The sequence below is a fragment of the Microcebus murinus genome, chromosome 22 (genome assembly GCF_040939455.1).
Source record: "Microcebus murinus isolate Inina chromosome 22, M.murinus_Inina_mat1.0, whole genome shotgun sequence".
NCBI classification, from domain to species: Eukaryota; Metazoa; Chordata; class Mammalia; order Primates; family Cheirogaleidae; genus Microcebus; species Microcebus murinus.
Window position 1 is genome coordinate 11964813 of NC_134125.1, and position 27025 is coordinate 11991837.

The following is a 27025-nucleotide window of genomic DNA, read 5'->3' on the forward strand; positions in this document are numbered from 1 at the left end:
GGTAATCTCCAGGAAAACGTCAGACCCATTTCCCTTTCAGAATGTATTACCAATTCCCAGTTCCTGTCTTTCTCCTAACACCACCATTAATTTGCATCCAATTGCCCGCCTCCCGTACAAAGCTGAAGTTTACAGGTGTAGGGTTAAAAAGAAATCAGCTTGCATTTGTACTCACATTTATTTATTTAAAAGAAAACGGTAGGTTGCCAAACACTGGCCTTGCCTACCTAAATAGGAACCTCGAAGGCCGTATTATTTTATTAAATTGTGGAAAGAGGCCTGCAGGCTGGCTCACCCCTGTAGTCCCAGCACTTTGGGACGTCAAGGTGGGAGGAATGTTTAGGTCCAGAAGTTTGAGACCAGCCTGGGCAGCATAGTGAGACCTCGTCTCTACAAAACATAAAAAAATTAATGGGGTGTGATGGCACGCACCATGAGTCCCAGCTACCCAGGAGGCCGAGGCAGGAGGATCGCTTGAACCCAGGAGTTCGAGGCTGCAGTGAGCTATGATCGTGCCACGGCACTCCAGCCTGGGCAACACACAGAGACCCTGTCTCTTAAAAAGAAAAACTGTGGGAAGATGTCATCTGCCAAAGCTCCTAGCTGAAGCCCTGGTCTCTTTGCTAACGGAAGATCAGCAAATGTCAGATAGGTGTCAATGATGTCTTAGCACCAGACTGAGCCTTTTGCCGTGGCATCATCAGAAGGATTGGAAAAGAAAAAAACCCCCCCAAAAACAGAAAGGAGAATAACTTTTTCACGACGTGGTTCAAGGTTATCTCATGCCGGGGGCTCTCGCCAGCGGCACTCACCGATCCATCCGTGGACTGAATCCCAGGCCATGGAAACGCCGTCCTGTCCCTGTGTCAACACGGGGCTGGCATCTCAGGTCCAGCCCATTGCTCACAGAATTTCCCTCATACACATTCCCTCCCGGGTCTTTGCCCTGCGGGTCCCCTTGCCTGGACGCCCTGTCTCCTGTCATGCGTCCTCCTTCAAGGCCTAACCCAAAGCCACTTGGCCCACGAGGCAACGCCTGCCTCATCTAGTTCCCGGGGCTGCCTTTTTCCCCCAAGCACTTTTTTAAAGGTCTTGTTCTCTCCCCAAGACCACGTGGCATTTCCTACTGCAGGGCGTGCGTCCCACCTGGGGGTGTGGGGAGTCCAGAATCGGGCTCAAGGCGAAAATCACACAAGTTCAAAGGTGCCTCATGGGTCTTTGAGCAGAGGGGCCGTATTGGAGAGGAACGCAGAATGAGTCAAACCATGTTCCCTCCGGCGCTGAAACCCATCTCTGCTTCTCTGGCTGAGCACCAGATACAGGGTGTTTGTGTGACGCGTATCTCTAGAAAGCACGCTTGGAAACACTAGCTTTGCACGCCGCACGTGTGCGCCCGCAGCACGGTGTCACTGAAGGGCAGATGGAAGGTTTAGATTCTGTCTCCCTCCCTCCTTCTACCTCGACCTTCCTCTCTCATGCATGGACTATCCCTCTAGCATGGTATACATTCTCCTGTGGTGCTCATCGTTTTCAGACGTGGGGTTTAAAACTTAAATAAAAAAGAATCAGGCCGGGCGCAGTAGCTCACGCCTGTAATCCTAGCACTCTGGGAGGCCGAGGCGGGCGGATCGCTCGAGGTCAGGAGTTCGAAACCAGCCTGAGCAAGAGCGAGACCCCGTCTCTACTATAAATAGAAATTAATTGGCCAACTAACATATATAGAAAAAATTAGCCAGGCACGGTGGTGCACGCCTATAGTCCCAGCTACTCGGGAGGCTGAGGCAGGAGGATCGCTTGAGCCCAGGAGTTTGAGGTTGCTGTGAGCTAGGCTGATGCCACGGCACTCACTCTAGCCTGGGCAACAAAGTGAGACTATCTCAAAAAAAAAAAAAAAAAAAAAAAGAATCAGCTGAATATTTTCTTTCATAGATGATCTCATGAAGACTTCACCCCAACAGGTGATTGGAAAAGTGGAGGTGCCCCGCCCAGCCTGGGCCCCCCCCCAGTGGCTGCTCATAGCACCACTTGAAACCACCAGAATAGCCCGTAAGCTCCCTGGGGGGCCCAACCGTGACTGGGTCCCCTGTTGAAGGCCAGGGTAGCAGGAAGGTTCTTTGGTGTTCTCTGAGGGGCGCGGTGTCTTGGGAAGGAGACCTTTATACTGATTCCTCATGCAAGCCTGGGCTTAGGCCACAGGCCCGTTCCCTCCCGGTGGACCCGGGCAGCTGGAACACTCTGTCTCCTTCTCAAGGAAGAGACGCAGCCAAGAGAACTCATGCTCACTGCAAATAACCTGCTTCTGGAGGAGCTCAGGGTAGCCTGGGGGCTCGTGGGAACATCCTGGCGGTGGCCCCAAGGTGGGACTGGCCCTGAGCAGCTGGGAACACACGCTGCAACAGCAGCAGGGAGCGAACAGGATCAGCAGGTGTGGCCGGCTGCTGTGGGGCCCCGGCCAGCTGTCCCTCTCCCAGCTGGGACTTGCCAGCGTGGCAGCCTCCAGCCACACGGATGCCTTCCTGCCTGGGCCTGCTCCCTGGGGTTTTGCCCTCTGTGCTGGTGCAAGAGGAGTGCAAGGTGCGGCTCGGCTCCGTGCTCCCTGAAGGAGCAGTCCCCACCGCAGCAGGAGGGAAACTGCCTTTGCAACCAAGGCAGATTTGGAGGCAGCTCCAAGCCACAGAACAGGACACAAGAAGAAGCAGGTCACCACCAGCAACGGGCGTTTCCTATTCCTAGGAATCTAAGCTACCTCTTCCTGCCCTCAAGGCCGGGTTGAACGTGATGCGTGTTGCTGTGGCTTTGCAGACCACACAGGCGTCTGACTGTCCCAGAAGAGAAGGAACACGGAACGAGGGCGTCAGGACACCTCTCCCGGCTTGGCCCCTCTCGCTGAGAGGAGGAGCCTTTCTCTGGCAGATGAGCCGACTGCAGAGCCCAGCCTCGATGCTGGGGAGATGCCTGACTCCCCACTCCCCACGACCAGCTGGTCAGCTCACCTGAGGTTCCCTTTGTTGGTGGCATACTTGATGTGGTTGCATATGTAGTTGAACATCCCGTGAGCCGTGGTGCAGTCGCGGGCATCGAACACCTAGAAGAGGTGTGGGGTGGGATCGGTTTACCTCCTCCTTCCCTCCCCGGCCTCCCCAGCGTGGCCTTCCAACTTTAGGAAACTCTGGAACTCGCTCCAGCTGCTGCCCCGCTGCCGTGACCAGCACCTCACTGCTGACTCCCGGGCTGGGTTCTATATTTTCTTTTCCTATCCTAATAACCAAGGTCAGCCAGACCAGGAAAACTCCCCGAAAAGAAGGCATGGAGTGTGGGCGAATACGGGAAAGGGGGGGTGGATCAGAGAGGGGGTTTCAATGGGCTGGTTACATTTCCTGGTAGGTCATTAGAGATTAGGGATCAAAAACAAACACAAAAATTAAACAACCCCCTGCATCTTGATAATGAGTCCACCTCCAACTTTAAATTATTCTCTGCAATAAAATCGTGCCAAGGGACACAGAAACTCACGCCTTCAGGCAGATAAATAATGGAAGAGAGGAAGTGTAAGACAAAAGGGAGTGGTAAGGTCTGCGGTAAACTGGTAAGTCTTACCAAGAGATATAAAAAAAAATTTTTTTTTAAGGAATCCCTGTGTTGGCTAAATAAGACATGGCTATCATCCAGATTTGGCCATGATGTGAGAATTGGGGGCCCCGTGGCCACCATCTGTCACCATGGCCACCCTTGGGAGGAGCTGAGCCTTTTTAAAGCTCCATTGGCTGCCCTTCCCGCCCAGCCCTCCTCTCGTTGCAGGGCCTCGAGGTGTCTGAGCCTCAGCACCCACCTGCAGCTTGGACCACTGGATCCTGCCCACGCAGCGGGAGGCGTTCCGCCAGGCGTGCTTGGCCCCGTAGATGAGTTCTGTGTCCTTGAGCTGGTAGGTGCTGGTGGTCTCGATCTCTCTGTTCACCTCCTCCAGCCTGTCCATGTGGGCTTTGGAGCCGAACCTGAGTGGGCAGGGAAGGGACATGGGAGCGTCACCCTCTCGCCTCAGTCGGAGGTTGGCGGGAGGGGTGAGCTGTCTCGGGAGGTTGGGAGCTACGGAACGTCCCCAGCTGACTTCTGCCCGCGACAGTCTGAGCAGGATGTAGAGACTGCAAACTCAAATGCCCACGCGGGCCTGGCACTGCACAGACGACCGAACCCGCCGGGGTGGGGGGGGGGGACTGCGGCAAACATGCCACCCCAGGCCTTGTCCAAAGGGGGACGGCCACCGCTCAGCTTTGTCACCTGAAAGGAATGGGGCCTAGTGCTGCTTGATATTCTTTCAAGAGAAACTGGGAATCTGATTTTTTAAATTTTATTTTAGCGTATTATGGGGGTACACGTGTTAAGGTGACATATATTACCCATGCCCCCCTCCCCCCTCGAGTAAGAGCTTCAAGCGTGTCCATCCCCCAAACGGTGCACATCTCACTCGTTGTGGTTGTATATGCCCATCCCCCCTCCCACCCTCCTGACACCCGATAAATGTTACTCCTTCTAATTTTTAAATGTTGGCAATGAATTCAATTTTAGAAAGTTTAAAAAAAAATGATTACGGAAAAATCTAGGCTTACAAAAGATATATGGGAGACTATAATAAACACCCACGTCCCAAGCCTAAGAAATAATATTGCAGTTCCTTAGGGATGACTTCCTCGTCACAGCCCACTCTCTGCCCAGAGGTGACTGCTACTATTAACTTGAATCCGGTGTTTATGATTCTTATATATTCATTTATGGTTTTGCCCCAGGAGTATCTAGCCCTAAACCATGTGCAACAGCGGTCCCCAAGATTTTTGGCACCGAGGACTGGTTTCATGGAAGACAGTGTTTCCACGGACCGGTTGGGAGGGGGAGGATCTGGCAGGAGGCGGAGCTCGGGCGGTGATGCGAGTGACGGGGAACGCCTGTAATCACAGATGAGGCTTCAGTCGCTCGCCCGCTGTCACCCCTGCTGCGCGGCCCCGTTCCTAACAGGCCACAGACCAGTACTGGTCTGCAGCCCAGGGACTGGGGACCACAGATGTACAATGTCACACTACATGTTTAATAAGTTTGTACAGGGCCAGGCGCGGTGGCTCACGCCTGCAATCCTAGCACTCTGGGAGGCCGAGGTGGGAGGACTGCTCGAGCTCAGGAGTTTGAGGCCAGCCTGAGCAAGAGGGAGATCCCTGTCTCTACTAAAAATAAAAAAAAATTAGGCAGGCATGGTGGTGCAAGCCTGTAGTCCCAGTTACTCGGGAGGCTGAGGCAGGAGGATCACTTGAGCCCAGGAGTTTGAGGTTGCTGTGAGCTATGATGATCCCACTGCACTCTACCCGGGGCGACAGAGCGAGACCCTGTCTCAAAAAAAAAAAAAAAGCTTATATAGATGGTATTACATTGGATGTAGCTTTCTATGAGTTAACTTTTCTTTCTTCTGCTCAAAATTATTTGTGAACTTCAATTCTGTGAACATTCAGAGCTCCACCCCTTCCTTTTTTACAGTTGTATAGTATTCCATTACTGGACTATAGCACAACTTACTTGCCCATTCTCCTGTTGATGGTTTTAATATGGTTTCTTGCTGGCTCTTTAAGAGTAATTTTCCCTACCATAAAGAATGTTCCAGTGAACATTCTTATGCATGCCTCCTTGTGAACAGGTGGGAGAGTTTCTCTAGGAAACGACACATATATATACCCCCCCACACACACATATATCTAGGCATGGAATTGTTTAAAATATTTCAAATTTTAAGCAGCTCTTTGCAGGCCAATAAGAGCACTTCTGGGGGGTCCCCTCTGGGCTGCCGATTTCTGACCCGTGTGTGTGGCGGGCAGAGGCCGTGGGGTCAGGTCTTGCTTTAACTACACACAAGGCCGGAGCTCACGTCTCTGTCCCCGGCACTCAGTGACTTGGCCCAGGCTTCCCAGAGCTGACACACACTTGCCTTTTAATGGACGAGTAGTACTGATCAATGAACTCCTTGGCGAGAGGGGAGAGCTGCTCTTTCGTGCGGACGTCCTCGGGCCGCCGCGTGTGCAGGGAGGGCAGCATGATGGAGCCCGTGCAGATGTGCTCCGTGCAGCCCGTCTCCTGGAAGACAGAGATATGTGGCCACCGCCCGGTCGCGCCCCAGCGTGGCAGGTGTCCGGCCGCGCGCCTGGATCTGCCAGTCGCGGGCGAGTCTGCCCGGGGCCCGCCATTCTCAAAGAGGATTTCTCAAGCGCCGGCTTTAAATCGTCGCTGGGCACGGTCACCAGCCAAGGTCAGGGACGATACCCCGCGTTTTAAGGTCCCTAAAGTGTGTTCGCTCTACTCAACTGGGGGCGACAGGAGCTTTCTGCCTAGGAATCAGAATCACTGGTACTAGATTCTGGAATATTGTTTGATTCCACATTGATCAAGAAGGAACCTGCAGAAACTCATCTGAATGCATCTACGATAGACTGACTGCAAAAAAAACAGTCCCAGTTCGTCTTAGCCCTGTATCCACGCCCTTTGCAATGTGACTTCATAGCAATTCCCCATCAGGAGGTGGAGCCAGTCCCCTCACTCCTTGAGTCTGGGCTGGTTTTGACCCACAGGATGTGGCAGAAGTGACACCGAGCCAGTTCCAAGCCTGGGCCGCAAGAGATCTTGCATGCCTCTGTTTGTTCCCTTAGAACCCTGTGCCTGCAAGTGACAAGCCCAAGCTAGCCTGCTGGGATAGGAGGGACCACACGGGAAACAGAGCGGAGTCATCTCAGCCAGGGCCAGCCTACACCAGCCTTCCCTTAGCGGACTCCTGAGATATCTGCAGAATAGCGTCTCCAGCCACTAAGTTTCGGGGCAGTTTGTTACTCAGTGGTAGCTTACAGAGACAACGTTCCCCCAAGAGGCCCATGTTCAACAAAAACGGAGAGCAAGATGTAGATTTGTTGACTGTGAAAAATGTGAAATAAATATTCCAAGAACACACTGTGAAATCGAGGAAGCTGTGTTTGATACCAATCGGTGGTCAGAGTATAAAGAGAACGTATTCGGGGCCGGCAACTCCCCTTAGGTTCCTTGGTGACCCAGGTACACGAGTAAAAGGTATTCACGTAAGTGAGTGAGCATCTACCTGTGGTTACCAAACAGGGGTGAATTTCCTGGCCAGGGGATGTTAGGCAATGTCTTAGAGATGTTTTTGATGGTGACAATTCTGGCGGGCAGTTCTGACATTGATGGGTACAGCCCAGAGGGGGTTGTACCCAACACTCTGCAATGCACGGGACAGTCCCCGACAGCAAAGACTAATCTGGCTCCAAATGCGGATAGCGCTGAGGTTGCCACACCCAGGTCTACACCCTCCTGGGGTACTCACCAGTGTGCTCTTAAGGTGGAGGGTGTCAGTGAGAACCACGTCAGTCTCCCAGTTCTTGACCTTGAGGAAGCGGGGACACTTGGAGGGGCTGCCATTCTTGGTGGGGGACTGTCTTCCCGAGGCAGGGGGCTGCAGGAGGGGAGAAAGGTGGAACGTCAGGTACGGTCTTGGGTGGACTGTGAAGTTGTCTCCGCTGGGACGGGCAGAGGCACTGAGCTTCCCGGAGTGTGCCTTGAGTGGGATCCAGAGTGTGCACAGAGAGGGATCCAGCCCTCCCTGGCCGACACAAGGTTCCTGGTATAACCTGGTCCCTCCACCTGTGCAGGAAGAAGCACCATGGAAGAGCCCTTTGGGTTCTGTTCTAGAAAGAGAGGCCAGGAACTCAAACGTGGTCTCTGACATCTGGCACAGGGTCTGGCACATTGAGCAGGGACTCTGTGAATGTTTGTTGAGTGAATAAATGACTGACAGGGCACCATGGGCCTCTCTGAATCATAACAGCCCTCAGTACTGAGGAATCGATATGAAGCTGGGTCAATTTACTCGGATTTCTGGGCCTTCCTGCTCCAGCCCAAACTCATCATTTATGTGAAGTAGTTGGAAAACAGGTTTAAACGGAAAAGTTTTAAAGCACAGACTATTGTCCTCAAATTTCAGGCGTCTGCCTCTCAAGAATGCCAGGCTGTTTCCTGCCTCAGGGCCTTTGCACATTCAACTGGTGTTCACTGAGCACCTACTATGCGCTCAACAAACACGCACTGGGGATACAGCAGTGAGCGACACAGACAGGGTCACTGCCCTTCTGGAATGTTATCGTGGGAGAGGTGGAGATAAATAATAAGTAGACTAATGCACGGACAGTATCATTTCAGGTGGCGACAAGAATAGAAAACAGGGAGCAGGTGATGGTGGCGGGGAGAAAGGCAAGTGCAAAGGCCCTGAGGTAGGGATGAGCTTCTTCAGTTCAAAGGGCCAGGGGCTGGAGTGTGTGGGTGAGAGTGGGTGCGAGGAGATGAAATCAACAAGGAGGCAGGGCCTGCGTCTCGCTGGCTTGGAGGAACTCAGGCTGGCGAGGACAGCTGTGAATTACGATGAAATTGGCCAAGTCCACGGCAGCAGTCACAGAGAACCCTGAAGGCCTAAAACTGAAAACCAACATTGAACGAGCACTTATGAGGTGCCGCACAACAATCTTATCATTCCCATTTTACAGACTGGGAAACTGAGGCACAGAGCGGTTACCTAGGTTGGCCAGAGCCAGTAAGCTGTATACAGGGGTGGAACCCAGGCAGTCTGGCTCCCAAACCTCACCCTTAGCAGCTCGACTACCCTGCCTCCCAGACACCATGCATCCTTCGCTCATTCAACACATGTTCTCTGGGTACCCGTGTGCCAGGCAAGGCAGCCGGGACCAGGGCTACAGCGGCCCCGAGGAGCCACAGTCCAGTGGGGCGGGCTGACAACTGAACGAGCCACGGCCGTGCAAAGGTCCTGGGGCGACAGACCCACCATGGCCACCCCACTGGCCAGCGGACCCGGAGCTCTGGGCTAAAGTGTTCTCGCTGCCATGTCGCAGCCTGGGGAACAGGAGGCGGGGTGAACCGCACGCTCCCACTGAAGAGAGTTCCGGAAGAGTGCAGCGAGCGACGGCCGGGAACAGAGGGAAGGCGCTGGGACTCACGATCTCCCACTCGCGATCTCCCCGCCCTGGCCAGGGCCGGTCCTCCGCGGTGGCTCCCACTTTGGACAAGCCACAGGTGGGACCTGCCCTAACACAGCCCCCACTTTGTCTCCCGCACCCAGCCACCACTGACCCCCGCCTGCACTTCTAAATAGCTCTAGAATCCACCCGCTCCCCGCCCCGCCAGGGCCAGCACCTGCCCAAGCCGCCGTCACCTCTCGCTTGGATGACTGCAGAGTCACCTCCTCGATGTCAGGCATCCTAGGCTTACTACCAGGAGTATTATTACTACGCTGCTACCAGCCCAACGCCTGGCATGCGTACTACGATCACCGCTACTGCTGCCAGTGTCATCCCGACGCCGCCCCCACGCTGGGCAGCAGGTGGGATGAGTTCTTCCCTTCGTTTCGAGTCTACACTCTCCGCCCTGCTGAGCTCCAAGTCGCCTCACTCTTGTCTCTGCAGGAAGCCGCGGGCCAGCCACCCCGCCTCCCTGGGGGCCCTGGCCGGACGCCCTAGACGCTTCCCTAGGATTCTGTCTACGCCCCTGTCTCCTCCAGGACACGCACAGATGACAGAAGTCCCACGTGGGCAGGGCTCTGTAGTGACATATGCCGCCGATCGTGCCCACAACCCGCACGCCTGAGAAAAAGCAATCCTACCTTGCCCACGGGGAAGGCGGCCCAGCCCTTCTCCCTAAATACCGGGTTTCGCTTCTCCAGTTTGGAAACGCGCTTGTCCACCCACGCTCAATCCCAGGGTGGGGGTGGGGCGACAGATGTGGGGCCGGCGCTGGGGTAGGGCCCAGGACCCGGGGGTGGGCAGGGGGGCCAGGCATGGCGAGGAGGCGTGGGGTGTGGCCGGTGGGCGACAGCCTTCTTCGCAGGAGAGACGAAACAGGCCCTAATGAAAGAGGCCATCTGTTGAGGGCCCAGGCGTGTGCGGGGACGTCCTCAAGAGCCCAGTCATTGGCTGCCCGGGCGCCAGCCCTGCCACCTTGCACCCAGGGGTCGGGGGGGGGGGGTTTCGCTGGATGGCACCCTTGAAACCAGGCATCAGGAGGCCGCTGGCAGGGCTGTTGTACGTGGGGCTTTGATGTTTTAATTAGCCAGCGGTAATATGAGATGACTCAGCGGGGGACAAACGGGGAGACGAATATAGCAGCCAGGGGCGCTGCAGGCAGGGTGCACATGCCTTTGCCGAGTGGGCCTGGAGTCCTCCTGCTCAAAGTGCAGACTAGCCGCACTCGGGAGGCGGTCCGTTGGCCACAGGGCACAAACGGGCTTTGGGCTGTGGCTACAGGCGTCCTTTTCCGGAAGCTTTCAGGCGGTGGGAGATGGGAAGCCCGCCCTGAAATTTGCAAAGCGAGTGTGAGCCCGCTGGGCCTTTCGAAGGCTTCGCCCACACCACCTTGCTCAGGGAGCCCCAGAGGCCTCCGGGAAACCAGACCCCGAAGGAAACAGGGAGGCGACATTGGAACTTCCTAGAACTTTCTTGTGGCACAAAATCTTCTGCTTTTGCTTTTTGTATTCAAGGATCCCCAAAATGGAAAAACCCTTCTTAGCTCGTGGGCTGCAAGGAAAACAGGCAGCGGCCACAGTGGGCAGACGGCTGCTTCAGAGAAGGCAGCTGTACGATGCTTTTTTTAGTTGTGGGATGACAGTCACTCTACGGCTGAGACCCGGAGTACTAGTTCCTGGCACACAATAGGCACTCACGTACACAGTAGGTGAGAGCACGTGAGCCCGGGGCCCTAAGCTGAGAACCCTACTTTGCAGGATCCTGAAGCTCTGATTTCCTTTCTCCTCTCTCCCTCCTTTATCCTTTCTTTCGTTCATCAAATGCATACCGAGAGCCTGCAAACTGTGGCCCATTGCCCGTGTTTGCACACCCCATGAGCCAGGAAGGACTTTTCCATTTTTTTGGATCATTGAATACAAAAATCAAAAGCAGAAGAATATTTTGTGACACACAAAAGTTATAGGAAGTTCAAGTTTCGGTGTCCATAAATATAGTTTCCTGGGACGCAGCCACGCTCACTTGTTTCTACGCTGTCTGTCACTGCTCTTGCCTGACAAGGCAGAGCTGGCTGCTGACTCATGTCACGGAGCCCGAGACCGCTGGCACGCAAGGCTGACAATATTTATCTTGCCTTTTACAGAAAAAGTTTGCAGATTCTTGCTCTAAAGGATGAGATTCCAGTGGCTGACCACTGAATGCTGAAATGTCAAGGTGTCAGAGATATTTCCTGATCATTCTTTAAAACAGCGTCACCTCCCTGGTATTCTCTGTTCCCTAACCACCGTCACCTTTGTTTTTCCTCCTAGTACTTATCACTGCCTTTGACTATTGGTTTTTTGTTTTTTTTTTGAGACAGAGTCACACTCTGTTGCCCAGGCTAAAGTGAGTGCCATGGCGTCAGCCTAGCTCACAGCAACCTCAAACTCCTGGGCTCAAGCGATCCTCCTGCCTCAGCCTCCCGAGTAGCTGGGACTACAGGCATGCGCCACCATGCCCGGCTAACTTTTTCTCTATATATTAGTTGGCCAATTAATTTCTTTCTATTTTTAGTAGAGACGGGGGGTCTCGCTCTTGCTCAGGCTGGTTTTGAACTCCTGACCTCGAGTAATCCACCCGCCTCGGCCTCCCAGAGTGCTAGGATTACTGGCATGAGCCACCGCGCCCCGCCTCCCTTTGACTATTGTGAGCGTACGTGTACGTACATAATTGTATCTCTAGATCTTATATTCATTTACATATATCTAAATACACATTTAGGCAATACTTGTTTTCTGCCTACTCACTGTTCAATTTTCTCTATCCCCCGCCCCTAGACCTGTGCCCAGCACACGCTACCTGTTCAATAAACATTTGAGGTCTGTGTTAGCCTGAATTTTATCCCCCTCCTAAATTCATGTTAAAGTTCTTTACCCCAATGTGATTGTGTTGGGAGGCAGGATTTTTAGGAGGTAATCAGGGTGAAATGAAGTCATAAGAGTGAGGCCCTACTCTGATAGGATTGGTGGCCTTATAAGAAAAGGGAAAGCTCCCTCTCGGCACAACACGTGGGGAAGCAGCAAGAAGGCGGCCGTCTGTCAGCCATCAAGAGAGCCCTCACCAGAAGCCGATCTCGCTGGCCCCCTGTTCTCGACTTCCAACCTCCAGAGCTAGGAGAAATAAATTTCTGTTGTTTAAAGACGCCCCGTGTATGGTCCTTTGAGATTGCATCCCAAGCAGACGAATACAAGGTCTGAAAGAATTTCAACACTGCAGAGCCTCTTAAATGCTAAGCCAAGGAGTGACCTCATCTGAGCTGAGTTTGGGGGCATATCTGATTGCAAGGACTGCAGGAGGGAGGGGGCGAAGGCAGAGAGGCCCACGAGGAGGCCGTTGCCACGTGGCAGGTGAGAAACCACGGAGCTGGGACACGCAGTGGCGGCCGCAGGACAGAAAGGCAGGAGGTGCCGGGAGTGGAGCACGCAGAGCCTCGGGGTGCCAGAGGATGGCAGGGCAAAGGACGAAGTCAACGTGGACGTGGGGGCTTCCAGTCCGTGCACGTGGAGGACGGGGATCCTCCTAGCACACGCGAGGGAGTCCGGAGCAGGAGAACTGGGAGGCGGACGGAGGGAGGAGGTTTGGCGGGAAGACAGAAACTGAGCACCGGAATCAGGAAGTCTGAGGGACAGAGGCCAGTAGCGGGCTGCCCTTCCCGGCAGTGGGCTGTCACCGGCACGAGTCTCACGGTGGAACCAGGACCGAGAGCTACAGCAAGGCGGGGTGCACCTGCCAGACCTAGGACATCTTAGCAGCTGTGATGGGCTGCACTGTTTCCCCCTGAAATTCATATGCTGATGTCCTCAACCCCCCCCCCACTCCGGATGTGACCTTCTTTGAGGACAGGGTCTTTACAGAGGCAATCAGGTTAAACATGAGGCCGTCAGGGTGGGTCCTTATTCAGTACGACGGGCGTCCTTATAGCAAAGGGAAATTTGGAGACAGCCACATGCACAGGGGAGAATGCCACGTGATCATGGAGACGGCCACCTCCTACTAAAGGAGCCAGCCTTGGATCGGGTTCTCGCTCTGCAGTCCTCGGAAGAAACCAGCTCTGCCAGCACCTTGACTTTGGAATTCTCCCGAGCTGGGAGACGATCATTTCTGCTGTTTCAGCCGCCCCGTTGGCGGTGCTCTGCTACGGCAGCAAACCGATCTCGGAGCTAAGGCCCAAACTTGCACAGAGCAAGTGGCTTCTTATTCTCGTGCTGCTGGCGCCGGCCACAGCCCCTCTGCCACAGGCCTGCAGCAACCTGCCCCGCTCGGCTTGTCCCGAAACGAAACGAGGGCAGCCTGCTAGGACTAAGCTGGGCCGAGGGCCACGCGCGCCTGGGGCCAGACGCCACCCACCATGCCCTTTGCCTCTCCCGGGCAGCCAGCGTGACCCGGTTATGAGCCGGGGCAGCCCAGGGTCCAGGCCCGTTGACCTGTAAACCAACAGGTACCCACCCATCCATGCAGTTAAAAAAAAATGCCGCTTATAGAACTTAAGCAACTGTGTTTAGCACCTTGGAGTATAATTTCCTTGTGCTGTATGCAAACATCATATCTCCAATGATGTGTTCTTTGTAATAGCTGCGTGGTAGCTTGACATGCTTGCTCTGTCGCTCTGTCTCTTTCTCCCGTACACCAGTCTGCGGGGGACAATTAAGGAAGGGGGCGCTTGGCGGTGAGACCCATCCCCGTTGGGGGTTGGGGGCGTGCTGAGGACGTCTGGAGTTAAAGGGGCATTTTAAGCGAGATCGATGCTTAAGTGCATTGATATCGCAGAATAGCTGGACGTTTCCAGACAGCCTTAAACTTGGTCCTGCCACCAGCCCCGGATGTGTACGTGCGTCAGGAGTTAATCTGAAGATGAATCTTGTCATCATGTCGTGGCCTGTCCCTCCGCCACAATATGGTGCTGCACTGTGCGTGTCTGTTAAAGGCATTAACTTCCCAAATGTAAATTACGAAAATGCACAAGTTTTCCGTTTATGTGTTGGCCCTTTTGCCTTTAAAAATAACCCGGGACCCTCAGAAAAGTGGAGGTGGGCTTGGTCTCTTAACCTCTGAGAGAACCTCTATTTGGAGAGGGTTTCGGCGAGTGACATCGATTCGCAGAGAGAGGAGGAAAGGTGATTTTGACCCAACTTGGCCTTCACGGGAAAAGAGTTTGAACCCGGGGCGACGCGGTGAACAGACACGCGGGGTGGTGCCGCTGGTTCTCGAACCAGAACATCATTGTCCCTCCCGGACGGCAGTCGGGACAGCCTGGGTTGACTGTGATCACTGTTTTTTTGCTTTTTCTCTAGAAAAAGCAGGAAAGAAAATACTCACTATGAAAACAAACAACCAGCAAAATATGTGGAAATTCCAGCAGGGCTGAACCCAAACACTCAACATTTCAGGCTCCATTTCCTGGCTCCAGCCTGGCTCCGACCACCCGGGGCGGCAGGAGTTCGGTGCTGGCCTCTCGGCTCAGCGACCCATAAAGACCGGGGAGTCCCTGAGCAGGTGATGGCTCAGGTGCAAGGAAGGGAGGTGGCCTGGGGACAGAGGGAGACGCTGTTAAGTACAAATTCCTGGGAGGCATCTTTGCGGAGGGGTTTGCTGCTTGCGGGCACCCTGGGGGACATTGGTGACCAGAGAAAGGAGGGCTCTGACAATGCTTTTGGGAAATTCCACCCTGGGTGGCGTCTAACTCTGGTCGTGAGCTGCCCAAGGCGAGAGCAAGATGAGAGCAAAAAGGAATTGATGAGCAGCTTAGAACTAGGGATTCGGGGCACCCTCCTACAGAGAGATTAATCTCAAAACACGGGAAGTTTCTGAAATGCTTAGAGAGAGACTCAGGGACGGGAGTGGCCGACAGGCGCCCCGAGATGTCGCCTGAACGGAGCCGAGGGAGGCTGCCGCCGCCAACCACGTGGGCTCTGCCTGTGAGTTCCGCGCAAGAGTCTCTGAAACCCCAAATATCACAATCTGATGGCTGCTGTGTGCATCCCTGTCTGCAGCTTGATTTGGCAGTGGAGGTTTCCAGAAGTTTCCAGAAGCCCAGGCAAATATGTACTAAACAGAGGGGGCGGCCCGGCTGTGAACCCCTCCAGGGCAGTGATCATGCCCAACTTCATTTCATTTTGAGTGACATTTAGTAAAGGCCTACCTGGCGCCCGCCCTGGCAGCCCATTTTCCAGATGAGGAAACAGAGGCTCTGGGAGGTCCCGTGGCTCTCCCCAGATGAACAAGGAAGAAGCAACAGAGCTGGGCTCGGAACGCAGGCCCTCAAAGGTCCTCCCTGTCCACTCGAGGCTGTCCTGTTCCTCCCTGCCTGCTCCTACAGCCCGGGCCCAGGAGGCACAAGTCACTGCCATTACGTTGCACTGACTGAGCGACAGGGGTGGCAATGGGGGAGGGGTTTCCACGTCACGGTCATTTATCTGACTCCCCCGACCGCCTTTATCGGCCAGGGGCTGGGGAGAGGGGCAAAGGCAGCGGGAAGGCCGGATAAGAAAGGAAAAACCCACGTGGAAATGCCACTTCCTGGGGCCCGGACCCATCTCCCCTGTGCCCACTACAGGTTTGACGGATGCTTAATTAGCATCTGAAAATAGATGTTCTGTCCCCAGACGGGGCAAAGTTCTAACCCTTCTCCTTTAGGAAAGCAAACTAGGCAGGCGGGGGAAACAGAGGCTGAGAAGGGCTTGATTCAAATCCCAGAGTTTCGCGGGGAGCATGGAGGAATGGCGGTCTCTCATGTTATTGATCTAAGGCATTTTACTTGAGATGACTATTATGATAAGGTGTCAAATATTAGAATGGTGTCAAAACTCCACGTGTCTCAGGTGGTATGGGCACCCAAGACAACCTCAGAGGACTAATCATGATCTTTAGCAAGAGAAAAATATGCAACCTTGCGTCAGCCACGACCATCACTTTTATACTACAATGCCTTTCTCCATTGCCTTCTAGGCGAACTCCTACTTGATCTTCAAACCCCAGGGCAAATGTCCCTTCTGGGAGGTAAAGCTTTCCTGGTCCTGGCCTGCTGAGGTAATTATGCTCCCACTGCATTTTATGTCCCTCTCTGTGTTGACATTAATTGCACCTTGTATGAGTCTTTCCCCACACACATATCCGTGGGGGTGTCCAGGACAGGGAGGAGATGTTTGCTCACCCTCACTTCTACCCCAGAGCTATGCTCGTGACAGATGTTGGACGAATGACTGGCGCTGACTCACCTGATTCATGCTATCTACTACCCCAGGCCAGAGGCAATTTGCAAGGGAGTGTTAAAGGCGAGGGTCACTGTGCTCTATGACAGGGGACTCGAGTCTCACTGGCCCCAGCCACAGATGACCGAGGCTGTTGGCAGGAGAAATGACCAGCAGATAAAGATCTCAGCCATCTGAGACTGATTTAACAGAAGCTGCCTCTGTGGCTGACTTTCTTTAAATTCAGAGCATTAAATTTAGACTTTCTTTAAATTTCTTTAAATTTAGAGCATTGAAGAAGGTGGGAATCCCTTCTAAGGCCCCCGCAGAGGGACACACCTCACTAATCCTCTGGGAGCGAATAGTCTTCTGAGCCAGGAAGTTCCTTCTCATGTCTAGCCTGCATCCACCATGCTTCACTTGTGCTCTGCTGCCTTTTGCCCAGTCCTTGCAGTTTCGCCCTGCCCAGCTGAGACTTGCACCTGTGTCTTCCACACTCAGGAGAGCAGGCAGCGGCGGGAGCCCCTCTTTGTGTCGTTAGCAATGCTCAGCCCCCCGCAGATGTTTAAACAAGCGGTAGAAGTGGGTTACAACTGGGAGGACGGAAGCTGATTCCAGGAGCGCCAGGTAAAGTGGCTTTGAGCAGGCAGAGGTGAGGCTAAGTATAGGAACGGGTCTTTCAGGACGGAAAGAAGAACACTGAGTTTTCTATTAATTTGCTCAGCCCGGCAAACATCTCTGAAGCCTGTGCCCATGGCGACGTCTAGCAGGCGGTCCCCGGGCAGTTTCCCTAGCTCTGGCGCCGGGGCTCACACAAAACTGAGCACTGGGTTCCTGCCTCCTGACAGCTCTGAGGGGCATTTGGAAAATTCGACCTCAGACAACAGAGCCAGGATGATTTTGCAAGCCCGTGGTTTTGAAATTTTTCGGGTCAAATCCCACATTGAGCAAAGCTGGGCGCAAATCCCAAGCCCCGCTGGCCTGTCTGTCGTGTTCCCCGGAGCTCTTGAGGCTAAAACGCCTCGGCAGACTCAGTTGGCCTTGGAGACTCGGTCTTTCCTCCCCTCTGGCTCCTTTAAGGTCTTTTTCTCCTTTTCCAAGAAAATGGAATTTCCATTTTAGCAGAGGCCCTAGGACAGGTTTGCAGTCCCTCTCCCTGTCCTCTTGTCACAACACTCTGCAAAGCAGGCCAGGGATCCTCTATTGATCCTGCCCTGTTCTCGGTATTGAACCCCCTTCATCAGGCTTCAAGTTCAAGGTTAAGTTTTGCAAGTCGCCATTGTCTGACTGAGGCGGATGGCGGGAAACGGAATGGCCAGAGTCCTGCCATGGCTCAGATTTCTGCAGTGTCAGGAATGTCGTGCAGTTCTGCAGACTTCCGGTGTCTGTCTTGTGGGGTCAGGGCCCCGTCTGCTTCTTCCCTTTAACCCAGATCTCAATGGCCACCGCAGACCAGGACCTACAAACTCTGATGCCTAGAGGTGGCAGGGAGGTAAGATAAATCCATAAAGCAGGCTGGGTGACTTCAAAACATGACACTTGGTGGCATATGAAATGCATAAAAATAGGCTTCATTTTCACAAAAATCTTTCCTGAAACATGTCAACCTCTTGGTCTATCTTTACCTGCCACCTAGAGAAAAGAGGTAGACACGAAAAGATGTAACTTTCGTCCTAACAGTTATAAGACAATCAACAGTACTAATGCTACCGTATTTCTCCGAAAATAAGACCTACCCATAAAATAAGCCCTAGTAGGATTTCTAAGCATTTGGGCAATAGAAGCCCTACCCTGAAAATAAGACCTGGTGATGGGCGCGGGTCCACATCTCGTCTGCACAACCCATGCATTTTGTCACGGAGCAATAAAGACGACGAGCAGCCCTTCTCATCTGCCCCATGAGAGCTCTTTTGCTCAACATGAGAGATCGGGGCCAATGATTCCAAAGGAAATAGAGTCGCAAGAAATTCAGGATGGAATTCGGGGTTTGGAGAGTGATGATGATGTTCCAGAAGAAGACGACTTCACTCTATTTGAATCAATGTAGATTGTTGTACCGTACTTAAAAAAAAAAAAACAAAAACACATCCCCTAGGGAAAATAAGCTCTAGGGTGTCTTCTTGAGGAAAAATGAATATAAGACCCTGTATTATTTTCGGGGAAACACGGTATCATACATGACAATGGATACTTGGCCTTCACGAGAGAGAGAGAGAGAGAGAGAGACGATTGGGAGTGGTGGGGACTGTGGCAAACTGGAGAGTCCCACCCTGTGTAGAGAGGGCAGCTGCTATTCAGCCTATACAGATCATTGCCCCGTAAGAAAATAGCCTCAGTGTGGTCAGACTGTGCACAATTTTAAGAGAAGCTGTAGATATATTTATGTAAAAATTTGAAACGTTGTCAATAAATTTAAAATATAACTATAAATTCTTTCTTAGGACAATACAGTGTAGACCTAACGACTTAGGTCTACAGCATGGATCTGGCCTGAGGCTGCCTCTTTCTGTCCTTCGTCTTGGGAGAGCTCATAGCATGGCAATATCCTTTTATTTTCAATTAAGAAAATAAATATAAAAAACTTTTAAGCTATATTTGTTCATTTAGTTATCAATAGACGGTAGTTCCCTCGCGCTCACAACGTGGCCTTGGTAGGTTGGTTCTTCTACCAAACATTGCTAGTTATCACTGCCGGGCAGGACAGAGGGTCAGCCGGCGTGACGGTGGGTCTGGCCCACCATGGAATCCCGGATGTCCTTGTCTTCATGGCCAGCTGCCAGTTTCCACCAAGGCTCTGGAATGTTCCACCCTCCCCCTCTGGAGCTATGCAGAGAGGCCTTGAGTCTTTGTCCAGATGAGCTGATAGCGAAAGGTGCTACCCATAGATCAAACATAAGGAAAAGGAGGCCCGTGGTCACCTGCTGAGTGACCTGGGCCACCCCCTGTTCTGACCTCCTGCTCGTCTTCCTGCCCAGACTTCACGGCAAGGTAGAGGGTGGGTGGAAATCCACACGCCTCCCTAGCGTGGCTCCGGCCCGGGCTGCCAGCTACCCAGGCAGGTGAGGAGAAGACACCGCTGATCTCCAGCCAAATCGAGCCACTCTTGGAAAACGATACAGACTCAGCTGTCAAAACACATCTGAACAGATGGGCAAAGACTGAAAAGTTGGATAACAGACAGAGTCGGCGAGGTTGTGCGGAAACAATCACTCTCCTACTTAGCTGGTAAGATTGGACCAACCCCTAAGGTGAGCGTTTTGGCAATTTCCACCCAAATTGCGAATGTATTTGATCTTTGACCCAACAATTCCACTTCTAGGAATTTATTGTATGGATATCCATGCCCAGGTGACAACTGAAGTATCTGCACAATGCCACTCATTACAGCACGGTCATAGAAAAATATTAGCAATGGCCCAAAAGTCCATTATGAAAGACTGACTCAGTAAGTTACGGCACAGCCACACAATGGGAATACTACACAGTCATGAAAAAGAACCAGGACCCTCTCTACCCACTAATTGGAATAACCTCCAAGAGATGTTGGTACGTAGAAAAGCAAGTTGTAAAACAATGTGTGTCATGTGCTCTCATTGTGTAAAAAAATAATACATGTGTGTATATTTGTCTGTCTAGGCATAAAATATGGACAAATAAACACACAAAACCCATTAATACTGCTTGCCTCTGGGGAGACAAACCACGCGGCTGGGATTAGGAGAGAGAGAAATCCTTTCTTTCATATCTTTTTAATTTGGAACCACGTGAGCGGCTTTTTGGGTAGAAACGGGACTGACATTTGAAGAGTGGCAAGCTCACAAGCAACAGGAAACAAAGCCAAGATCCATATCCTACTTATTAAGCGCTCCTAGCCTCGGCCTCCCACGCTCTCCAGCCCCGGTGGCTGGTTTGCGTCCCAACACAGCTTGGGGTGTGGCTGCCCTGCCGCAGCTCTGCGCCTGGCGGGCCGGGGGACCCACACTCACCTGCTCTTTCTCCGAATACGGGTTGTTGAGGACGACGGGCACGCTGCCCCTCCCCCACAGGTCGTTGAAGACGCGGTCGTTCTCCATGCCCAGGGGCAGAGGTTTGTGTGACTTGCCGTCCAAGTCTCTGAAAGGCAAGGAGGGGGCAGGTGAGGACCGGGAGCCTTCAGGGGTGACCGCTGGTCGCAGGGATCTGGGAGTCCCGAGAACGTGGAGGCCCACTCTCGTGACTCTACGTAGCGCCGACAGCCTTGGGGACCCGGCTGCTGCCACCTGAGGATGGCCAGTGACACGTGGGAGGCAGCCCCAGGGGTTAGGCACAAAGGTGAGGTCGCCCGAGCAGACCTCGAAGGCTGGCGCGTCCCCGTGTTTGTGGACACTGTTTCAGGATGGCCCTGACACGGACTTTTCTCATTCCCCCCACCCCTGCCCCATTCTACGGGTCTGAGGACACAGGAGGCCCGTCTCCTGGCAGGACTCCACGGACTGTGAGCCCCGAGCAGCGTCACGCCGGGGACACTTAATGCTGGAAAAAGGAGGAGGCGGGAGAGTTAGGGAAGTCCTGTGGCCGAGTGACAAGCCATCGCCTGCACCCTGACTAAGGCTTTGGGCTTGGAGCAACGCCAGCCCAGGATGCGCAAAGTGATTCTGCAAATAAAGGGAACATGGCAACAAAAACAATAGTGCTATTAATGACGATAGCTAGCATTTATTAAGCACCTACTGTGTGCTCAATGCTTTACATGTGTTTTTTTTTTTTTTTTTTTTTTTTTTGAGACAGAGTCTCACTTTGTTGTCCAGGCTAGAGTGAGTGCCGTGGCGTCAGCCTAGCTCACAGCAACCTCAAACTCCTGGGCTTGAGTGATCCTTCTGCCTCAGCCTCCCGAGTAGCTGGGACTACAGGCATGCGCCACCATGCCCGGCTAATTTTTTTTTTTTTATATATATATCAGTTGGCCAATTAATTTCTTTCTATTTATAGTAGAGACGGGGTCTCGCTCTTGCTCAGGCTGGTTTTGAACTCCTGACCTCGAGCAATCCGCCCGCCTCGGCCTCCCAAGAGCTAGGATTACAGGCGTGAGCCACAGCGCCCGGCCTTTTACATGTGTTTTAATCCATTTAATCCTCGCAGTGGCCGTTAACCACCATTTTACGGATGGGGTGAGGGAGGCAGGGAGAAGCTAAAAGGCTCAAGGTCACGTAGTTTGTCAGTGGCCAAGACCAACATTCCAGCCATGTTCACATCCCACTAATCATCATCTTCGTCACCATCATCATCATGGTCATCACCACAACCACCATCATTACCACTGTCATTCTCATAATCGTCATCACCCAACTTGTCCTCATCAGTAGCGCCACCATCATCACCACCATCATCACCCTCATCTTCATCACACTGTCATCTTCATTGTCATCACCACCATCATCATCATCTTCCTCCTCCTCTTCATTACAACCACCCTCAGCGTCTTCACTGCCACCATCGCCATCTTCACAATCCTCACCCTATGAGGAAACTACGGCTCAGAGTGGTTAAGCCACTAGCCTGAGTCGCACAGCGCGTGGCAGTGGATTCCAACCCAGGCTTGTTCCTGGCGCTAGAGCCTGACCCGGCACCGCCGCGCTTTCCCGGCTCCCTGCTCTTGAACTCTAGCAGGCCCAGGGGAGGCTCTCTCAGCCGGGTTCCACAGGCTCGGGGACCAAATTCCAGCTGGCCCCATCTGCCCCGCCTCCCCGTGTCCTCCCACCCTCTGGGTGCAGCCCTCCCGCTTCCTGCGGGCCGGCCTCCTTCTGGGCCTCCCGCCTGGTTTCGCTCTGACTGTGGTGTCTGTCTCTTCCCCAACGTGCGGGGTGCCGCCTGCTCTGTGGCTCGCCCCAGCTGTGGTCCCAGACATTAAGGCTGGCCCCTGTCTGGCCCTGCGTTCGATGTCCCCAGCTCCGGGGACTTCTCCGTCCCCCAGTCTGGTGCACTGACAGTCACTTGGGCAGAACCAGAAGCCAGGGCCCCAGCTCGGAGCGCACGACCCTCCGGTGGCCCCACCCGGGCCCGTCGGCCCCCCCTTGCTGAGCTCCACAGCATCCCTGTGGCCCACATCATGGCCACTTCTGCCCACAGAGGTTCGTGAGTGTCAGGAGGGACACTCTGCTTTGCCCTCTCTAAAATGTCACCGAAACATCCCCAGAGTGGTTCCTGATTACCGCCATTTCCCAAGCCAGCGGCTCACCTCCGTGGTGATAAACAGAGGAACCGTCTGCGGAGAGGGCTGCCCCGAATGTCACTCGCCTCCCGATCAGCCCCAAACCCCTGACCCTGTGACTTCACATGACCACACGTGGGGATCTCAAAAACTGCATCTTGAGCCTCTGCAACATGCCAGGTACTCGCACCGAAGTTATTTCACTTAGTTTCGGCAGACACTAAAAGCCCTATTTCACAGCTGAAAACACTGAACCCAGAGAGGTTGCATGAGTTTCCCGAGGTCCCACAGCGAGCAGACAGCAGAGCTGGGGTTTGAAACTAGGCCTGATGCACAGTCGGCCCAAATCCTTCCTTTTGTAAAAAAAATTTAAAAAGCAGGTAAAATTGGTTAGGATGCTCCTATAAGCCAGAGGCCACAGAACAAGTGACCCAACATCTCTTGCTGAATGAGGCCGCCCCAAAAATGCCCCCAGACATTTCGAAATGTGCTCTGGGGAGCAAAATGACACCCCTCCCCGCTGAGACGCAGCGGAGCATTCTAATGTCCTGCTTTGAGTTCCTCCCGTCCCTGCTCCAGGCCCGCCCAAGGGTCCCTTGTTCCCAGATGGGACTGAGGAACTCGCTCCCACCCACCCCTCTCGGGTGTCCTCACCCCTGTGCAAAAGCCACTCCCCCCCCCCCCCGGCACCCTCAGCATTCTGGTGGACCAGTGTCCCCAGAACTATCACATGGTCACATTGGGTGGCTCCCAAACTTCAGGGTGTAGCCACCTCAACCGCAGGGCTTGTTAAAATTCAGATTGCTGAGCCCCTCCCCGCGGGACTTGGAGGAGTGGAGGGGGGGCGCCTTGGAATGGCACTGGCGGGAGCACCAGCCAGGGAGCACCAGCCAGGGAGCATCACCCGGGGTGGCCCACAGGCCCCGTGCTGGAGCTCTCTGGCCTGGACTCAGCGGCGGGCAGCAGCCCGCTTCCTTCTGGGTTGGAAATGTCACCCTCCCACTCTCCTTTCCTTCCCCATTGGGCCAGGTGTGGCGCTCTGCCTCCCTCCCGGCAAGCGATTTCTGTGCTTTCTGGCAAGAACTAGACTGAATCCTTTTTCTTCCACTTCGCCAGCTAGGTGATCATGCCCAAGCCAAGAGCCGGTCTTGCATCTCTAAACCTTCTGGGGAGCTTTGCCAGTTCCTTCTAGCAGAAGCTTCCAGGAAGCTGGGGCCCCCGACCCCTAGCACAGGAGGGGCGGGGTGCGGGGGTCCCCACAGGAAGCTCGGACGGGGGTGGGTTGGCCCGGTGCTGGCCGCTGGAGGAGCCCGGGGACCCCGGAGGGAGCAGGTGGGCCAGGCCTGGGTGCGGGGCGAGGGGAGGCCGGGCTGCCGCCTGCTCTGGCTCGGCCAGGCACGGAGGCCAACGAGGAGCAGCTGGCCCTGGCGGGAGGCCCGGCCTGCATTTTCCGGCAGACGCCAGGCTCGACTGCCACCTCTCCTTGCCCTGCGCGCCCGGCAGACGTGGGTCTGTGCCCCTACCTGCGCAGGCGTGCTGGGAGCACTCGGGGCCGTGGAGACCGGGCGTGGGTCTCTGCGAAGCTTCCCTCCTAGATTCCGTCACGTGTGGATGCGCGGGGCAGGTGTGTGGGGGTTTGACACTCTTGTTAAATATAAAAGTATCTTTTTTTTTCTCTTTGAGGCAGTCTCACTCTGTCGCTCTGAGTCGCGTGCAGTGGCATCATCACAGCTCACTGCAGCCTCAAACGCCTGAGCTCAAGCGGTCCTCCCACCTGAGCCTCCTGAGTAGCGGGGACTACAGGTGTGCACCACCGCACCTGGCTAATTTTTCTAGTTTTTGTACAGGTGGGGTCTCGCTCTTGCTCAGGCTGGTCTCGAACTCCTGAGCTGCCCAAGTGATCCTCCCGCCTCGGCCTCCCAGAGTGGGAGGTGTGAGCCACCGGGCCCGGCCAAAAGTATGCTTCTGAGAGCAGGAATTGTGTCGCAAAGCTGCAGCTGAGGAGTGCGGTGAGGGTCTCCGAGCTCAGTCACAGTCAAGACTCGTAGTCACTAATATCACAGGAGCTGGGCGGGTTCTCAGACTCGCACGCCCGCAGGGCCCAGGCCAGCGGGGTCCACGGGTGGCCTGGGCTGCATGGAGAGCCCACGGCAGCCTGGCCCAGGCCCTGCCACTGGGCGCCAGGCCGGGAAGCCGATAGAAACCACTTTTTGAGGCCTGGCGCGGTGGCTCACGCCTGTAATCCTAGCACTCTGGGAGGCCGAGGCGGGTGGATTGCACCAGGTCAGGAGTTCGAAACCAGCCTGACCAAAAGCGAGCCCCCGTCTCTACTATAAATAGAAATAAATTAATTGGCCAACTAAAAATATATAGAAAAAATTAGCCAGGCATGGCAGCGCATGCCTGTAGTCCCAGCTACTCGGGAGGCTGAGGCAGAAGGAGGAGGGGCAAGGCCACTGGACTCAGTCCAGTAAGACACCCGGGTTGGTGGCGGGGACGGCCAGTGGTCAGCCCAGGGCCTGGGCACAGCGCTGTTCGATGCTTGGATGAGTGCAGTAGACTGAATCTCGGCCTCAGAGATGTTGGGTCCTCATGCCTTGAGCCCTAAAAAATATGTTTCCTTATATGGAAGAAGGGTCTTTGCAGGTGGGATGGGATTTTAATGAGATGGGCAGATTACCTGGGGTTACCTTCGTGGCCCCCAAATGTGATCCCGTGCCCCTAGAAGAGGGAGGTGGGGGGAGAACCACCAGGAGCCTTGTGGTTACCTGCAGTTTTTGGCGGGTGGGCGGGCAGGTGGGCGTATTCCATAGCTCTTCCCCAGGAGGAAGGGCGGGCGCCCCCCTGACAAGAGGGCAGGGACAGAGATCGGAAGAAGGCACAACACCAGGGTAATACCCCAGAGGGGATGGACGGGGCGGCCACCCACGTTCCCGCGGTCAAGACGAGAAGGAGAATTTGTGCTGAGATTCGGTGGAAAGGCCAAGTTTTGGGGTTCAGTCCCTTAGCCGAAAGATGCCCCAGCCGAGGGACCCCATGCCATGCGATATGCCGAGTGCGGCCTGGGAGGAGACTCCTGACTCAGTGCTCGAATGGCACTGTCGCTGTCATTCCAAGGTCAGCGCCAACGGACAGAATTCTGATAGCCCTCGTCCTGCTGAGCAAACCCTGAGCCAGCCGCCCTCCCTCTACGGGGAGGGTATCTCGGGGGGAGGGGACAGTCATCCCCTCGTCTTCCTGTTGCCGGAGGAGGACCACAGCTGCAGGGGAGACTGCCGCTGTCCCCAGGGAACCCGCACACAAGGAGAGGGAGTCAAGGGGGAGGGTGAGCCTTGTGTCCCCCCTGCCCAGATGGAGCCTCTATCTTCCTACTCCGGGGTAGGGGCTCCGGGTCTTGCTAGGCTCGCTCAGTTCGGCCCAGGTGTGCGGAGTAGGAACCCCAGGGTGCGAAGGTGGGCTGAGGCCACTGCCACAGGCTGAGGGGCCAGCAGAGGGCGGGATGTTTTCCCACCGTCCCTCCTTCCTTTTCTCCCTCCTTCCCTTCCTTCTTGTCTTCCTTCCCTCTTTCTTGCCTGCCTTCCTTCCTTCCTTCCTCCCTTGTCTTCCTTCCTTCCTTCCTTCCTCCCTCCCTCCCTCCCTTCTTGTCTTCCTTCCTTCCTTCCTTCCTTCCTTCCTTCCTTCCTTCCTTCCTTCCTTCCTCCCCTCCCTCCCTCCCTTCTTTCCTGTCTTCCTCCCTTCCTTCTTGTCTTCCTTCCTTCCTCCCTCCCTGTCTTCCTTCCTTCCTTCTTTCCTCCCTCCCTCCCTTCTTGTCTTCCTTCCTTCCTTCTTGCCTGCCTGCCTTCCTTCCTTCTTGTCTTCCTTCCTTCTTGCCTGCCTGCCTTCCTTCCTTCCTTCCTCCCTTCCTTCTTGTCTTCCTTCCTTCCTTCTTGCCTGCCTGCCTGCCTTCCTTCCTTCCTCCCTTCCTTCTTGTCTTCCTTCCTTCCTCCCTCCCTCCCTTCTTTCCTGTCTTCCTCCCTTCCTTCTTATCTTCCTCCCTTCCTTCCTTCCCTTCCTTCTTGTCTTCCTTCCTTCCTCCTTCCCTCCCTGTCTTCCTTCCTTCCTTCTTTCCTCCCTCCCTTCTTGTCTTCCTTCCTTCCTTCTTGCCTGCCTGCCTTCCTTCCTTCCTCCCTCCCTTCTTGTCTTCCTTCCTTCCTTCTTGCCTGCCTGCCTGCCTTCCTCCCTTCCTTCTTGTCTTCCTTCCTTCTTGCCTGCCTGCCTTCCTTCCTTCCTTCTTGTCCTCCTTCCTTCCTTCTTGCCTGCCTGCCTTCCTTCCTTCTTGTCTTCCTTCCTTCTTGCCTGCCTGCCTTCCTTCCTTCCTTCCTCCCTTCCTTCTTGTCTTCCTTCCTTCCTTCTTGCCTGCCTGCCTTCCTTCCTTCCTTCCTCCCTTCCTTCTTGTCTTCCTTCCTTCCTCCCTCCCTCCCTTCTTTCCTGTCTTCCTCCCTTCCTTCTTATCTTCCTCCCTTCCTTCCTTCCCTTCCTTCTTGTCTTCCTTCCTTCCTCCTTCCCTCCCTGTC

The 27025-nt window shown here is 54.3% G+C and overlaps 1 protein-coding gene across 1 annotated transcript in view; it reads right to left on the reverse strand.

The window, feature by feature from the left end:
• The window catches only part of NOS1 (nitric oxide synthase 1), a 105375-nt gene that overhangs the window by 47825 nt on the left and 30525 nt on the right, over nt 1–27025 (reverse strand). The window contains exons 3-7 of the mRNA XM_012756647.3: nt 20272–20398; nt 7361–7489; nt 5963–6108; nt 3830–3992; nt 2994–3085 (exon numbers count right to left, since the gene is read on the reverse strand). Coding sequence (XP_012612101.2) covers nt 2994–3085; nt 3830–3992; nt 5963–6108; nt 7361–7489; nt 20272–20398 — 657 coding nt within the window. The remainder of the gene's footprint in view (nt 1–2993; nt 3086–3829; nt 3993–5962; nt 6109–7360; nt 7490–20271; nt 20399–27025) is intronic.